The sequence below is a fragment of the Pristis pectinata genome, chromosome 8 (genome assembly GCF_009764475.1).
Source record: "Pristis pectinata isolate sPriPec2 chromosome 8, sPriPec2.1.pri, whole genome shotgun sequence".
Taxonomy (NCBI): domain Eukaryota; kingdom Metazoa; phylum Chordata; class Chondrichthyes; order Rhinopristiformes; family Pristidae; genus Pristis; species Pristis pectinata.
Window position 1 is genome coordinate 117,088 of NC_067412.1, and position 14,196 is coordinate 131,283.

Consider the following 14,196-nt stretch of genomic DNA (forward strand, 5'->3'; position numbering starts at 1 on the left):
GATTGTGAGTCTTTACAACTGTCTATCTTAAAAGGGCAAAGGACATAGAAGCAGACAGACATTTGATATGCAAGGGGGTGACAGGTTGCCCTAGGTGGACAGGAATGTAGCGTTGAGGTTACAATCAGATCAATCATGATCTTATTAAATGGCAAAATAGGGTTAAGGGGAGGAATGGCCTCCTCCTGCTCTGAATTTGTATGTTAACATGTTCTCCTGTCTAACCATGTAACTTCAATCTCTCATCTCTGGAACCACTCTAGTGAATTGTTCAAGTAAACACAAGACCTTTGTAGTCTTTCTACACTCCAATTGTAGCCTAATCAATGTTTCATAATGTTCAACATAACTTCCCTCCTTTTGTACTCTCTTATTTATGAATCCCAGGATCTTGTATATTTTAATAAACACCCTCTTAACATGCCCTGTCACTTCCAAGGATTTATGCACGCACCCAAATCTTCCCACATGCTCTTTACAACATTGTCACTTAGACCATATTGTTTCTTTAAATTCTTTCTGACAAACTATATCACTTTACAGTTCTGTGTATAAACACCAAGGGAGCACTGCACAGCTATAGAAGGAATATTAAGAGCTGCTTCATTGTCATAGGAACAACACTGAAGTAGTGTTATATTGTCATAGGAACCACTGAGGGAGTGCTGGACTTTTGTAGGAACTACTAAGAGAGTGCTGCATTGTCACAGGGACAGCACTGAGGCAATGGTCATGTGGGCAGGACTGAGGGAGCATACACTGTCATGTAGCAATACTGAGGGAACACTGCACTATCATAGGGGAAGAATTAAGGGATCCCTGAAGTATCATTGACAGTTGTTAGATGTGGCATTAGACTGAGATCTTGTCTTTCCCCTTGGGTCCTGGCGGATCACAGAACTAGGGCTGTGAATAGGGCTTTGAACTAAATAGTGTGGGGGGTGGGTTCAACGGATTGGAAAAGTATGGATAAAATAAAAGGGAAGGAGAGTGCTGGAGAGGTTACTGAAGTCTCCAGAATAAAGACTAAGACAGGAAGTTTAGAAAGAGATAAGAATTTAACCAGGCAATGTGGAGACAAATTTGAGAAGGGTGGTGAATACAGGACTGAAGGTGTTATATTTGAATGCACACAGGAAACAAAATCAGGTAGATGAGCTCATAGCGCAGTTAGAAATTGGCAGGTACGACGTTGTGGGCATCACAGAGTCCTGGCTGAAAGAAGATCACAGCTGGGAGCTAAACATCCAAGGATACACATCCTATCGAAAAGACAGGCAGATGGGCAGAGGGGGTGGGGTGGATCTGTTGGTAAAAAATGAAATCAAATCCTTAGCAAGAAATGACATAGGATCAGAAGATATAGAATCCTTATGGGTAGAGTTAAGAAACTACAAGGGTAAATAGACCCTGATGGGAGCTATATACAGGCCTCTGAATAGTAGCCAGGATGTGGGTACAAATTACAGCAGGAGAAGGAAAAGGCATGTAAAAATGGCAATGTTATGGTGGTCATTTATTGATTTTAATATGCAGGTAGCTTGAGAAAATCAGGTTGGCACTGGTTCCCAAGAGAAGGAATTTGTAGAATGCCCATGAGATGGCTTTTTAGAGCAGCTTGTGGTCAAGCCCATTAGGGAAAAGGCAATTCTGGATTTGGTGTTGAGCAATGAACCAGATTTGATTAGGGAGCTTAAGGTAAAGGAACCCTTAGGAGGCAGTGATCGCAATATGACAGAATTCACCCTGCAGTTTGAGAGGGAGAAGCTAAAATCAGATGTATCGGTATTACAGTTGAGTAATGGTAACTACAGAGGCATGAGAGAGGAGCTGGCCAAAGTTGATTGGAAGGGGACCCCAGCAGGGATGACGGTAGAGCAGCAATGGCAGGAGTTTCTGGAAGTAATTCGGAAGACGCAGGATCATTTCATCCCAAAGAAGAAGCATTCTAAAGGGAGGATGAGGCAACTGTGGTTGACAAGGGAAGTCAAAGACAGCATAAAAGCAAAAGAGAGGGCATACAATATTGCAAAAATTAGTGGGAGGCTCAAGGATTGGAAGCTTTTAAAAACCAACAGAAGGCAACTAAAAAAGCAGTAAGGGGAGAAAACATGAAATATAAAGCTAAGCTAGTCAATAATATAAAAGAGGATACCAAATGCTTTTTCAAATATATCAAGAGTAAAAGAGAGGCAAGAATGGACATTGGACTGCTGGCTCTGGGCCTGTACTCGCTGGAGTTCAGAAGGATGAGGGGGGATCTCATTGAAACTTATTGAATATTGAAAGGCCTGGATAGAGTGGACATGGAGAGGATGTTTCCAGTAGTTGGAGAGTCTGGGACCAGAGGGCACAGCCTCAGAATAGAAGAATGTCCCTTTAGAATAGAGATGAGGAGGAATTTCTTTAGCCAGAGGGTGGTGAATCTGTGGAATTGATTGCCACAGATGGCTGTGGAGGGCAAGTCATTGGGTATATTTAAAGCAGAGGTTGATAGGTTCTTGATTAGCAAGGGCGTCAAAAGTTATGGGGAGAAGGCAGGAGAATGGGGTTGAGAGGGAAAAATAAATCAGCCGTGATCAAATGGCAGAGCAGATTCGATGGGCCGAATGGCCTAATTCTGCTTCTATGTCTCATGGTAAATGTAGGAGTGTGACGTATGAATGTGTTGTGAAATATCAAGGACTTATCAGGAATGCACAACAGCAGGGCATTTTATTGGAGAATGCAGATATTAGAGGATTTGTTTGTACTTTTTACATTGCTAGTGAGACCAGATTTATTGGCAATTACTTTGAATTGTAACCAATGAGTGCCACAGTGCTAAGACCACAACAATGTTCTTTCTGTAAAGATGACTTAGAGTAAGGAACTGAGTGTATTTTAGCCAGATTTGTTGATCATACCAAGCTTGGTGGGAAAGCAAGTTGCAAGAAGGATACAAAGAGTTTGCAAAGGGATATGGATTGGTTAAGTGAGTAAGAAGTATTTGGCAAGTAAGTACAATGTGAGGTGAGGTATGTATATATGTGAGGTTTTAGATAGTGTCACAGGGCTGGTTGCTTCACTCTGAGCAGGACACCTCTGGCCCCACTCACTAAACTCCTTTTGCCCTTGAATGGGGCCATGTAGATGGGATGAAAAGAAAAGTAGAATATTGGTTAAATGGAGAAAGACTACATGTGCTTGAAGGAACAGAGGATCAGGTGTCCTCACGTATGAAACACAGGAAGTCAGTGTACAGGTACACAAAGTAATTAGGGAGGAAAATAGAATTTTGGTCTTCATTGCAAGGGAATTGGAAAATACATGTAGGGAAATCTTACTTCAATAATACAGGATGTTGTTGAAACCATACCTGGAGTTTTGGTCTCCTTATTTGAGGAAGGATATCCATGCATTGGCGATAGTTCATAGCAGGTTTATATGGGTGATTCTTAAGATGAAGTGGTTGTCATGAGGAAACGTTGAGCAGTTTGGACCTACATTCATTGGAGTTTAGAAGAAGTGAGGAGTGATCTTACTGAAATCTCTATATTCTCCCATGAGGGGAATCATTCTCTCAGAATGCCAAGAGAGGGCCATCATTCTCATGGGGAAATATAGAGCTTGGGGGCATAGTTTCAGAATAAGGCATCACCAATTTAAGTTTGAGATGAGGAGGCATTTTTTCCCACATGCTGTGGTGAATTCTCTACCCCAGAAATTGGCAGTGTCATTGAATACATTCAAGACAGAGACAGAATTTTCAGTGGTCAGCCCTTGCATAAAACATGCTCAGGCCTCCCAAGGCACTGCCTATCTAAAGTATCTTTACAGCACTGAAGAATTTCAAGGCCAATTTGTTCTGAAGCCTCTGCTCTGTTGTGGATATTATCACAGGATCTCCATGTGAGAGTAGGCAGGGCTTCAGGACCTCTCTAGGGTTAGACTTGTTCAAATCACTGGAGGGGAACTTGAACATTTTAACTTAAAATAATTTTTTAAAAAATCACTCAGAGTTGATGGTTGTACTACTGAGACAAGGCTGATATCTTTGTAAATTGGTCATTCTGGGAGGGTGGTTTCAAGGTGACTACATTTACAGCTCCTCTGATAATGTGACCATAGGACCACTGGAATATAGTAGGCTTTATTAAGCTGAAGGATTGCGTGTTGGACTGAAAGTTTTACAATATTAATGCACTTTGTAAAATCTAATTGAAACTGGATATTTTCAAATCACAGTTCAAAATACACAACGTTAACAATTCACTTGCTGTGTGCCAACAATCTGGCTCTAAAAATCTTGGAACCAGTCCATATTTACACTCTATGTTCAGCACAGCTGTCGGCCTCACATAAACTACCACATCTTGTCTCGTATGTTAGTCATAACAGGCAAAAAAATGATACTGCTTACTTCATTCGGGGTGAGGGGGGATGGGGACAATGGGCAGGACAAGGTGGGAATGTCCTTCTGTCAGATACTAACTTGGCTCCGGGGTCAGAGAACAGCCCGATGGCAGCCTGACCCCTACCCATAGAAAGGAGTCATGGGCACATTTTAAAAAGGAATGCTCAATTTGCAAAGCATATTCAGCCAACAGTTTGTGTAACATGTTGTGGTGAATATCATGTCATTTATAGCCTCCCGTTTCCTCATCACAGTCTAATTTACCTTTCAGCAATTGCTGAAGGACGTATTTTGAACCCAAAGTGTGTTGAAATTGTAGCCCATGATGCTTCCTAAAGCTTCTCCAAAATTGATCAATCAAGCTTTTCCACATTTCCCTTTTTTCTCTTTGCGCTGGAATTTTCGAAGTCTTCTTGTCCACACATCTCGCCACTGAATGACAAGGCTGTTTTTATCAGCCAGGAGCCCTCCAAGCCTCTCAGACATACTGTCAAAGTTTCCCATCACGAGGTATTTCTTGCTCATTTGGATTTTTGGGCACTTGCAAGCCAAGTCCTTCATATTTATCCACAAAGATTGGTCTGCCCGTTTAATCCTCTCATCTCTGCTCTTATAAACTGATATGATGTTCACAGTAAACTTTGCCCATTCACTCACTGTGTTCATATCCAGAACATTAACCTGAATGGCTGGGAAAGGATAAAAAAAATGTTAGTCAGCTGTTGGATGTGATACCGTTAAATTCACAAGACATTATACAACTAATAACACAATTTGCCAACATCTGAAAATCACTTCAGAAAAATTGTGGCATGGTGATAGAGTGCACAGTGAAGACGGCTGTCAAAGTTACTACAGGATTTAGATCAACTGGGAAAGTGGGAAAAGGAATGGCAGAGGGAATTTAACTCAGACACATGCAAAGTGATGCATTTAGGAAGGTAAACCCGGGCAGGGGATACGTAGTGAATGACAGGGCCCTGGGAAGTGTTGAAGACCAGAGAGACCTAGACCAAGTTCATAGCTCCCTGAGAGTGGCAACACAGGTAGACAGGGTGGTGAAGAAAGTACATGCTGCGGTTGCCATCATCAGTCAGGGCATTAAGTACAGAGTTGGGGGCATCATGTACAAAACATTGGTTAGACAGCACTTGGAGTATCGTGTGCAGTTCTGGTCACCATGCTATAGGTAGGATGATTGATAGCTATCCTCAGGAAATCACCTCAGACATCCTATCCAGATGCATCACAGCTTGGTATGGTAACTGCTCTGTCCAAGACCAATAGAAACTGCAGGGATTTGTGAATGCAGCCCAGTCCATCACACAAACCAGCCTCCCCTGCATTGACTCCATCTACATTTCCCGCTGCCTCGGAAAAGCAGCCAACATAAATCGGGGACCACTTCCACCTAGGTCATTCTCTCTTCTCCCCTCTCCCAGTGGGCAGAAGATTCTAAAGCTTGAAGACATATACCACCAGACTCAAAGACAGATTCTATCGTGCTATTATCAGACTCTTGAACGGATCTCTCATACGCTAAAGGTGAACTCTTGATCTCCCAATCTACCTCATTGTGGCCCTTGCACTTTATTTGTCTACCTGAACTGCACTTTCTCTGTAGTTGCAACACTATATTCTATATTCTGTTTTTCTTTTTACTACCTCAATGTACTCATGGATGACGAGATGGCATGCAGAGAAAACTTTTCACTTTATCTTGGTACATGTGACAATAATAAATCAATACTAATACCAATACCGAATCACCTAAGCCATAATCATCCCTAGGGAATGATAGGAACTTTATCAATCTTCATCCATAGTGAATCAAAGGTATTGATTGATATCTATCTCCAGGGTATCACAGGGACTGGTTGTCATAAATGGTGCTTGAAAAAGCTCTCCCCCATTGAGTGGGTTCGCTGCCTTCCAGAACTGCACACGTCCAAGTACTTTAGAAAAGTGATGAGCATTTTTGTCTTTGGTTTCAGACCACCAGCACTCTCTCAAGTAATGTATTTTTCTCGTGTCCCCTCTAATCTTTCTACCAATTACTTCTTGATATCTAAATCTGAGGAACATGCTCATTGATATCCATCCTAAGGAAGTGATCAGTTTCCATATGTAGGCAATCAAAGCGACAGACAATATTGGTATTGGTATTGGTTTATTATTGTCACTTGTACCGAGGTACAGTGAAAAACTTGTCTTACAAACCGATCGTACAGGTCAATTCATTACACAGTGCAGTTACATAGAGTCAGTACAGAATGCATTGATGTAGTACAGGTAAAAACAATAACAGTACAGAGTAAAGTGTCACAGCTACGGAGAAAGTGCAGTGCAATAAGGTGCAAGGTCACAACAAGGTAGATCGTGAGGTCATAGTCCATCTCATTGTGTAAGGGAACTGTTCAATAGTCTGATCACAGTGGGGTAGAAGCTGTCCTTAAGTCTAGTGGTACGTGCCTTCAGGCTCCTGTATCTTCTACCCGATGGAAGAGGAGAGAAGAGAGAATGTCCAGGGTGGGTGGGGTCTTTGATTATGCTGGCTGCTTCACCAAGACAGCGAGAGGTAAAGACAGAGTCCAAGGAGGGGAGGCTGGTGTCCGTAATGCGCTGGGCTATGCCCACAACTCTCTGCAGTTTCTTGTGGTCCTGGGCATAGCAGTTACCATACCAAGCCATGATACATCCAGATAGGATGCTTTCTATGGTGTATCTGTAAAAGTTGGTGAGAGTCAAAGGGGACAAACCAAATTTCTTTAGCCTCATGAGGAAGTAGAGGTGCTGGTGAGCTCTCTTGGCCGTGGCTTCTACATGATCCAAAGATCCATCCTTGGGGTATCCCCCAGGGGCAATCACAGGGACTCAACAATATTCACTCCATTCAGGTGGAAAGTCCTGGAGCTGAAAATATTTCTCCTTTTACAGATGTCGCCTTGCCTACTCATTGTTTCCAGCATTTTCTGTTTTTATTTCATCCCTGGGGAATCACTGGAATTGATTGATATCTATCACTGGGGATTCAAGTTCAAGTTCAAGTTTGTTGTCATAGACATATATATCCAGAGTATAAATGCCATGAAAATTAGCTTTTTGCAGCTGCAGCACAGTACATTACAAACATGACAAACAGAACATAAACTTAAATGAACATAAATTATACATAACTTGCATGACAAAATAAACATAACAACACTAGTTCAAGTTGAGAGAGTGAAAAAAAAAGTCCAAAGTAGCGTTAGGCTTTTTCAGATTGGTTCAAGAAGCTGATGGCAGTGGGGAAGAAGCTGTTGCTCCTGTACCTCCTGCCTGATGGAAGCACCAAGAAGAGGGCATGACCCAGATGGTGGGGGTCCCTGATGGTGGATGTTGCCTTCCGGAGACATCGCTTCTTGTAGATGTCCTTGATGGTGGGGAGAGCTGTACCCATGATGGAACTGGCTGAGTTCACTGCTATCCATAACCTCTTGAGTTGCTGTGCATTGGAGCCTCCGTACCAGGCCGTGATGCAACCAGTCAGAATGCTCTCCACTGCACGTCTGTAGAAGTTTGTCAGAGTCTTCGATGACCTGCTGAATCTCCTTAAACTTCTAAGAAAGTGGAGATGTGGTGTACCTTCTTCATGGTTGTGTCTGTGTGCTGGGGCCAGGATAGATCCTCCGAGATGTTGACACCCAGGAACTTGAAGCTGCTCACCCTTGGTTCCTTGGTTTTAGTGACACTGAGTGCAATGTGTTGTTACAATACCACTCAACCAGTTGATCTGCATGCCTCCTCGTCACCATCCGTAATTCTGCCAACAACAGCAGTGTCATCAGCGAATTTGTAGATGTTGTTAGAGGTATGCTTAGACACACAGTTGTAGGTATGGAGAGAGTAGAGCAGGGGGATAAGCACACAGCCCTGAGGTACACATGTGTTGATGGTCAGTGAGGAGGAGATGAGGCTTCTGACTGTATTGATTGTGGTTGCCCAGTGGGGAAGTTGAGGGTCCAATTGCAGATTCAACTTATCAACTTGCACTCAACGTCAGCAAGACCAAGGAATTGCTTGTGGACTTGAGGAAGGGGAAGTCAGGGGAACATACACCAGTCCTCATTGAGGAGTCAGTGGTGGAAAGGGTGAGCAGCTTCAAGTTCCGGGACGTCAACATCACAGAGGATCTATCTTGGGCCCAAAACATCAATACAATCATGAAGAAGGCAAGACAGCAGCTCTGCTTTATCAAGGGTTTCAGGAGATTCGGTATGTCACCAAAGACTCTTACTGATTTCTTAGTTGTACGGTGGACAGCATTCTGACTGGTTGCATCACAGCCTGGTATGGAGGCTCCAGTGTGCAGGATCACAAGAGGCTGCAGAGGGTTGTAGACTCAGTCAGTTCCATCACAGGCACAACCCTCCCCACCATTGAGGACATCTTCAAGAGGCAGTGACCCACACAACCTGGGACATGCCCTCTTCTCGTTATTACCATAGGGGAAGAGGTACAGGAGCCTGAAGACCCAGCCTCAGTGATTCAGAAACAGCTTCTTCCCCTTCACATTCAGATTTCTGAACAGTCCATGAACCCATGAAAACCACTTTTTTTTTTGCACTATTTATTTATTTTTGAAAATTTCAGGCACGGTAGTGTAGCAGTTAGCGTAACACTAGTACAGCGCCAGCGACCCAGGTTCAATTCCGACCACTGTCTGTAAGGAGTTTGTACATTCTCCCCGTGTCTGTGTGGGTTTCCTCCAGGTGCTCCGGTTTCCTCCCACATTCCAAAGACATGCAGGTTAGGAAGTTGTGGGCATGCTATGTTGGCGCCGGAAGCGTGGTGACACTTGGGGGCTGCCCCCAGAACATTCTACACAAAGACGTATTTCACTGTATGTTTTGATGTACATGTGACTAATAAAGATATCTTAATTTTATGTCTTTGCACTGTACTGCTGCCACAAAACAACAAATTTCATGTAATGTAAGTCAGTGATAATAAATCTGATTCTGAGTCTGAATTCCTAATAAATCAACAGTACGTCTTGATATCCATCACTGGACAATCAGAGACACAAGGTATTGAGGATAACATACTGGCATGGATCGAGGATCCGATAATCTGTCATTGATGAGAGAATCAAATAGAATATATCCAAGTTTGCAGATGACACCAAGCTAAGTGGCAGTGTGGACTGTGAGGAGGATGTAGAGAGGCTTCAGGGGGATATAGGCTGGTAAGCGACTGGGCATAGGTATTGCTGATGGAATATAATGTAGAAAATTGTGATGTCATCCATTTTGATTGAAAAAATAGAAAGGCAAAGAATATTTTAAATGGTGAAAATTGAAGGGTGTTGGTGTTCAAACAGGCTTGTTGGTCCTGGTACCAACACTGAAATTTTATTTGAAGGTCCAGCAAACAATTTTGAGGGCAAACACTATTTTGGTTTTTTTGCAGGAGGATTGTTTCTTCCTCTCTCCATAAGTGCTTGCTGACCTGCTGAGTGTTTCTGTCACTTTCTGGTTGAATATGGTCCTGGTGAAAAAACAACTAGCAAACTATGGACATGACTAGTCTCAGTTCATAAGGAAGGATATACTTATGATAAAGGAATGCAAAAAGGTAAACCAGATTGATTCCTACGATAGCAAGTTTGTTGTATGAGGAGAGGTTCAGCAGACTCAGCCTATTCTTAGGCTTTTGGAAGAATAAAAGTTGAAATGTATGAGGTTCTTATTTGCTTGATAAGGTAGACGGGGAGCTGATGTTTCCCTCAGCTGGAATGTCCAGAACCAGAAAGCACAGTCTCTAAGCTAAGGATTGGCTACTCAGGACAGAGAGGAAACTAATTCACCAAGGGACAAGGGAATCTTTGGAATTCTCTACCAAGAGGGCAGTGAAGGTCAATTGCTGACTATATTAAAGGCAGAAATGAATAGATGTTTAAATACTAGCGGAATTAAAAGATATGGGGTTAATGCAGGAAAGTGCTGTCGAGGTAAAACATCAGGCATACAGTAATCAGAACATAGAAGAGTATAGCACAGGAACAGGTCCTCTGGGTGATGATGGCAGTGATGACCATGTACAAACTAATCCCATCTGCCTGCACATGGCCCATATCCCACAATTCCCTGCCTGTTCATGTATCTGTCTAAGTGCCTCTTAACCATTGTTATTGTACCTGCTTCCACCACTTCCACAAAGGAATTTAGACAAGTACATGGATAGGAAAAGTTTAGAGGGATATAGTTCATACACAGGCAAATGGGACGAGCCCAGGTAGGCTACTTGGTCAGCATAGATGAGTTGGGCTGAAGGGCCTACTTCCATGTTGTATATCTCTATGATTTCCCCAAGCATGCCATATGCCTTCTTTACTAACTTATCTACTTGTATTGCCACTTTCAGGGAATTATAGACTTGCACCCCAAGATCCCTCTATATCTCAATGCTCCAAAGGGTCCTGCCATTTACTGTATACTTTCCTCTGTCATTTGATGTCCCAAGGTGCAATAGCTCACACTTCTCTAGTTTAAACTCCATCTGCCATTTCTCTACCCACATTTCCAACTGATCTATACCCTGTGGAATCCTTTGACAACCTTCCTCACTATCCACAACTCTTGCAATTTTTGTGTAATCTGCAAACTTCCTAATCAGACCACCTACATTTTTTGTCCAGATCATTCATATAAATCATTTATAACCATCTTAGATTTAGAGTTAGAACCATAGAACAGTACAGCACAAAACAAGTCCTTCGGCCCACCATGTTGTGCCGACCCTTAAACCTCACCTAAGACTATCCAACCCCTTCCTCCCACATATCCCCCTATTTTAAATTCCTCCATATGCTTATCTAACAATCTCTTGAATTTGACCAATGTACCTGCTTCCACCACCACCCCAGGCAGCACATTCCATGCCCCAATGACTCTCTGGGTAAAAAACCTCCCTCTGATATCTCCCTTGAACTTCCCACCCATTACTTTAAAGCCATGCCCTCTTGTATCGAGCATTGATGCCTTGGGAATGAGGCACGGCTGTCTACTCTATCTATTCCTCTTAATATTTTGTATATCTCTTTCATGTTTCCCCAAATCCTCCTTCTGTCCAAAGAGTAAAGCCCTAGCTCCCTTAGTCTCTCCTCATAATGCATACTCTCCAAACCAGGCAGCATCCTGGTAAATCTCCTCTGCACCCTCTCCAAAGCTTCCACATCCTTCCTATAATGAGGCGACCAGAACTGGACACAATACTCCAAGCGTGGTCTAACCAGAGTTTTGTAGAGCTGTATCATTACCTCACAGCTCTTAAACTCGATCCCACGATTTATGAAAGCTAACATCCATAAGCTTTCTTAACTACCCTATCCACCTATGTGGCAAGTTTCAGTGATCTGTGGATATGAACCCCCAGATTCCTCTGCTCCTCCACACTACCCAGAATCCTGCCTTTAACTTTGTACTCCACCTTGGAATTTGTCCTTCCAAAGTGTACCATCTCACACTCCTCCAGATTGAACACCATCTGCCACTCCTCAGCCCAGCTCTGCATCCTATCAATATCCCTCTGCAATCTTCGACAGTCCTCCACACTATCCACAACACCGCCGACCTTTGTGATGTCTGCAAACTTGCCAACCCACATTTCTACCCCCTCATCCAAGTCATTAATAAAAATCACGAAAAGTAGAGGTCCCAGAACCGATTCTTGTGGGACACCGCAAGTCACAGCCCTCCAATCCGAATACACTCCTTCCACCACAACCCTCTGCTTTCTACAGGCAAGCCAATTTTGAATCCACACGGCCAAGCCTCCCTGGATCCCATGCCCTCTCAACTTCTGAAGAAGCCTACCATGTGGAATCTTGTCAAACACCTTACTAAAATTCATGTAGACCATATCTACTGCACTACCCTCATCAATCTGCCTGGTCACCTCCTCAAAGAATCCTATCAGGCTTGTGAGACATGATCTGCCCTTCACAAAGCCATGCTAGCTGTCCCTAATCAGACCATGATTTTCTAAATGCCCATAGATCCTATCTCTAAGAATCCTTTCCAACCGCTTGCCCACCACAGATGTAAGGCTTACTGGTCTGTAATTCCCTGGACTATCCCTACTACCTTTTTTGAATAAGGGGACAACATTTGCCACCCTCCAATCCTCTGGTACCATTCCCGTGGACAACGAGGACTCAAAGATCCTAGTCAACAGTTCAGCAATCTCCTCCCTCACCTCGTGGAGCAGCCTGGGGAATATTCCGTCAGGCCCTGGGGACTTATCTGTCCTAATATTTTCTAACAACTCCAACACATCCTCTCTCTTGATATCTGCATGCTCTCACCAACACTGTCCTCAGCATCATCAAGGCCCCTCTCCTTGGTGAATACTGAAGAGAAGTATTCATTGAGAACCTCACCCACTTCCACAGCTTCCAGGCACATCTTCCCACCTTTGTCTCTAATTGGTCCTACCTTTACTCTCGTCATCCTTCTACTCTTCACGTATGTGAAAAAAAGCCTTGGGATTTTCCTTAACCCTACTCGCCAAGGCCTTTTCATGTCCCCTTCTTGCACTCCTCAGCCCCTTCTTAAGTTCCTTCCTTGCTACCCTCTATTCCTCATGAGCCCTATCTGATCCTTGCTGCCTACACCTTATGTATGCTGCCTTCTTCCTCCAAACTAGTTGTTCCACCTCCCTTGTCACCCATGGTTCTTTCACCCTGCCATTCTTTCTCTGCCTCACCGGGACAAATTTATCCCTAACATACTGCAAGAGATCCCTGAACAACAACCACATCCCCATAGTACATTTCCCTTCAAAAATGTCATCCCAATTTACTCTAGCAAGTTCTAGCCTTATGGCCTCATAATTTGCCCTTCCCCAATTAAATATCTTCCTGTCCACTTTGCTCCTATCCTTGTCCATGACAATGCTAAAGGTTACGGAGCGGTGGTCACTGTCCCCAAAATGCTCACCCACCAAGAGATCTGTCACCTGACCCAGTTCATTGCCTAATACTAGATCTAATATGGCATTCCCTCTCGTTGGCTTGTCAACATACTGTGACAGGAATCCATCCTGGACACACTTAACTAACTCTGCCCCATCTAAACCTTTGGTACTAAGCAGGTGCCAATCAATATTTGGGAAGTTGAAGTCTCCCATGATAACAACCCTGTTATTCTTGCACCTTTCCAAAATCTGCCTCCCAATCTGCTCCTCAGTATACCCTGCTGCTACTGGGGGCCTGTAGAATACTCCTAGTAGAGTGACTGCTCCTTTCTTGTTCCTAACTTCCACCCATACTGACTCTAGAGAGGATCCTGCTATATTATCCACCCTTTCTGCAGCTGTAATAGTATCCCTGACCAGTAACGCCACCCCTCCTCCTCCTCCCCCCCCCCCCCCCCATCCCTTTTAAAACACTGAAATCCAGGAATATTCAATATCCATTCCTGCCCTGGTGACAGCCAAGTCTCTGCAGAGCCACAATATCATAGTTCCATGCACTTATCCAAGCTCTCAGTTCATCACCCTTACTCCTGATACTTCTTGCATTTAAGTAAATGCACTTTAGTCCATCCACTTTTCTACTTTTATACCCTATACTCTGCTTCTCTTTCCTCAAAGCCTCTCTACATGTTAGATCTGACTTTACCCCATGCACTTCTTCCACTGACCTATCCCTCTGGTTCCCATCCCCCTCGCAAACTAGTTATAGAGTTATACAGCACAGGAACAGGGCCTTCGGCCCAACTTGTCCATGCCGACCAAGGTGCCTACCTGAACTGGTC

General features: G+C 43.6%; 1 protein-coding gene across 1 annotated transcript in view; it reads right to left on the bottom strand.

Moving 5' to 3' along the window:
* Positions 1-3,202: 3,202 nt before the first annotated feature.
* Positions 3,203-14,196, bottom strand: part of LOC127573415 (netrin-3-like) — a 267,637-nt gene continuing 256,643 nt past the window's right edge. The window contains exon 7 of the mRNA XM_052021620.1: positions 3,203-5,085. Within this exon, the coding sequence (XP_051877580.1) occupies positions 4,754-5,085 (332 nt within the window). The 3' untranslated portion in view covers positions 3,203-4,753. The remainder of the gene's footprint in view (positions 5,086-14,196) is intronic.